At 29.9% G+C, this 3,698-nt stretch overlaps 1 protein-coding gene across 1 annotated transcript in view; it reads left to right on the top strand.

Moving 5' to 3' along the window:
- The first annotated feature begins 1,281 nt into the window (after positions 1–1,281).
- The window catches only part of LOC108576784 (23 kDa integral membrane protein-like), a 6,118-nt gene continuing 3,701 nt past the window's right edge, over positions 1,282–3,698 (top strand). The window contains exon 1 of the mRNA XM_017939844.1: positions 1,282–1,387. Within this exon, the coding sequence (XP_017795333.1) occupies positions 1,313–1,387 (75 nt within the window). The 5' untranslated portion in view covers positions 1,282–1,312. The remainder of the gene's footprint in view (positions 1,388–3,698) is intronic.

The raw sequence follows: 3,698 nt of genomic DNA, 5'->3' as shown, positions 1-3,698 counted from the left end.
AAATTAATGTTACAACAATAAACAATTTAAATTACAATACTTTCCACAAGATGGTTAAAATATCAGAACGAATATGTTTTTTATCTAATACAGGTATGTATGTATATCATGATTTTGATCTAGGTAGCTAAGTAAAACTTATTTCTTCAGACATGTGTATTTGAAGTTACGTCTTTTATTTTTTTTATCAAAAAATATGCTTGCATACTATTTATTATGAACACTTCTTAAGTTAGACTACTTTTTTGTTTGCAACAACTTTGCAAATGTTTGCTATTTTGGTTATGTGCCTTTTAGCACAAATATCTACTAAAAGTTACTATAGCGATAAAAATAGTTAATTTAGGAAAATATACAGGATATAAATATTCACATAATGAAGCATTAACATTTACATATTAATCTTACAATAACTAACTAATTAATGCATATTTTATTCAATAGTGTATAACATAAGAAAGATAGGTATTATTAATATTACACATTATAGTGTTAATATTTTTTATAAATAAATCTTAAATGAATCTGCCATACTGTCATGGAAGTAGATACAGCAGTATATTAACGCAGATTTAACGGAAAATATATTTAAGTTATATTACACTTCAATTTCAAGGTTAGGTTTTTGATTACGAAAAATTTTAATATTTTGAAATAAACAAAAATGACATTAATCATATGTACATATATACGGCGGGTGTGTATATTTATATGCTTTTAAATTAAAGTAAACTGTACAATCCTTATTGTTAGATTTTTGTTTATCATTTCGTAATTGTTATGTTACACAACGAAATGTATTTTAGTTAATCATTCTTGTAATCTAATTCATCTAGAAATATATTGTTCTTTTCTTAAATTTGCGATTTCATAATTACTAGTAGCATACAATTGTTTAAATGACGCCCATCTTGTCAAAGCTTTCGTTGCTGGAAATAATGCAAGCATTGAAATTTTTATTCTATTAACGACGATGACTAACAATCTATTACGATAGTGATGAAAAATTTGTAAACACTTATTACTATATACGATGAATTTGTTACGTCAGAATTCGTAAAAAAATTAATTTTTTTTTTTATCAGTTCAATAATTTATTTTAGTTATTTGCTACGAATATTCATTATAACAGATTTCGTAAATACAAGAACAAAAAGATTCTTGCACAAGCACGTAACAAGTAGCGCTACGTGTATTGTTGGTACGTATACGGTTTTATCAGCAGATAATACGATACATCGAATCGAGTTTTGATGTTTCCACATTCAGTTCCGTAGTGCACCTGCGTGAAAGAGGATTCCTGGACACCAAAATGGCTGCCACACACCTCGACGTTGGCCTACGTTGCATCAAGTACCTGCTCTGCGCAGTTAACTCCCTCTTTGTGGTCTGTAACCACATTCTTTCATCTTTTTTTCACCTATTCGTGAAAGACATTCATGTTCCGTCCGCTAGACATAAAGCTGATTTCTATCCAGACGATTAATCTAGCAAATATTCGTATGGTTAATAGAAATTACGCACACACCAAACACATCGAGTTAATGTCTATGTAATTTGTTCGTCTGATAATCAAATTGCGATTATTCATATTGTTGATTTTATTATTATCAGTTCTTGCGATTAATCGTCAGTCGACTGGTCTTATTTTCTGGTTGAAATGTATTATTCATCAATCTTTCATTGTAATTACATATGTCGTCTATTTCCGATCGAATGACAATATTTTATAACTGACTCGAAATTACGCCAATTATTAGCGCCTAATAGCTTTATTGAATATTTGTTTAGTCGTTTATTTCTTTGCTCTTTTTATTCATACGTAACAATAGAAGTTCGTACACCAAACAAATATGATTATTAGTAATTGATAATAAATAACTGTTAGTTAAATACAACAATTTTAAAAGAAAGTATGGGACGAGACTCCAGAAATAATCAAACGTGTGATTTAGACAGATAAACAATTTGATAAGAGATAGATAAATAGGATTTTTTATAAAAAGATAAATTGAGTTACATATAACGTACAGAACACATAAGGATAAATATACATTTACTCGTCTAAATACATAGAAGAAGAAGAATGAAAAGTAGATAAAAATATTTTTATTTACTTGTTCTTATATATATGTACATATATACTTTTTTGTTTATGCTTAATGCACGAGTGCATTATTGCACAATATTGAGAAACAAGTTAAAATGAACGATTTTTAACCGATCAAATTGATTTTGAATAAAAGATAAATAAAGAACTAAAATAGGAAACAACATATTAGAGACGTTATCTCATTTGTAATATATATAGGATAGCCCACGAGCCTTGAGTAGCTTAATATCTTGAGAATCACCAACTTAATATCTCGAGGTTCTATGGGCCTTTAAATTAATATTAATATTGTATTCTATTCACTATTTTCTTCTTCCTGGAGTGAAACTGGTTTAACTTTAAACTTTTAAATGGAAAACCTATTGTTGCTGTAATCTGTAGTAGAAAACAAGTAACCTTTGTTTGAAATGTTTCTTTCTAAGCATTACTTAAAAAAAATATATATATATACACACACACACACACCCACACCTACATAGAAATAAATCGAAAAGCAACGTTATCAAAATCGCCCGAATACTGAAAAACGTAATTAACAGAACAAATACTAGATGCACATTAATTGAGCTGCAAGAGAAAAATGAGAACGATAAACGAGGTCGAGGTTGACTACGATAACTGCAACGACGTCAATTTTCCCTTATGTCCGAAGAGAAAAAGGTAACGAAAATAACCATACTCGGCCCTGAGATTCAACAAGTTAGGTCAACCCTTGATATGGATGTGGATCATAGTTTCACGTTATCGTTTGGACGAACAGGATCGATATTGGCTGGGCGAGGTTGACCCCGATGAATTATTACTGCGCGGAAAGCTTGCAACGTCGCCAGTCATCGATGGCTCTCCTTGCACCGTCTTTCCTTTTTTGTCTCTGTTTTCACACCACGTTTAGTAACGTTAGGCAGCAGGAAATCAATAACATGAACAAAAACAATCTTCCAAGTGCATACGCGTGAAATGCGAATTGCTATCGCTATAAGCTGCTTCTTATGTAAGAAAGAATTGTCGAAACAATTGAGGATGAAAGAGCATAAAGTCACTGGAACAATGATAAAGAATATATCACTATAAATTGATTAAAATAATACTTTTGTTTTTCGTAACTCGATGACAATAAGTACTGAAATGGATTTATTTTCCTTGAAATGCATAAGAGCTCTCAATTTCTGTAAACGGTATCAAAGACAGAAACTTGTGTCTTGCAAATGTAAATGGCTTGTCTTATCAGTTCAGATAAACTCGTAATCTCGTTGGTATTGATAAGAGGACTCTACTATACACCTTTCATAGATATTTGCATTGGATGAAAGAAATTCACATTTTAAGTGATATAAGTTCGACAACCCTTGTCCGCTGCCCGGTCAAAAGAATTGAAAAATCACCTATAGTACAAATAAATTAAAATATAAATATAGCGGAATATGTATTTCTAGATTTGCAAGTTTGAACAATAATATTATAACATGTTGTAATTTTTAAAAGTAGAACTACTATTAATATATTTGCCTCCCAAAATATAAATATTTATAATGAATTTTGTACTCTCAAACAAAATTTTACTAAATTTGAGAACTTAAAGTTTCAC

The sequence above is a fragment of the Habropoda laboriosa genome, unplaced genomic scaffold (genome assembly GCF_001263275.1).
Source record: "Habropoda laboriosa isolate 0110345459 unplaced genomic scaffold, ASM126327v1 scaffold409, whole genome shotgun sequence".
Taxonomy (NCBI): Eukaryota; Metazoa; Arthropoda; class Insecta; order Hymenoptera; family Apidae; genus Habropoda; species Habropoda laboriosa.
This window is presented reverse-complemented; position numbering and strand designations above follow the sequence as displayed.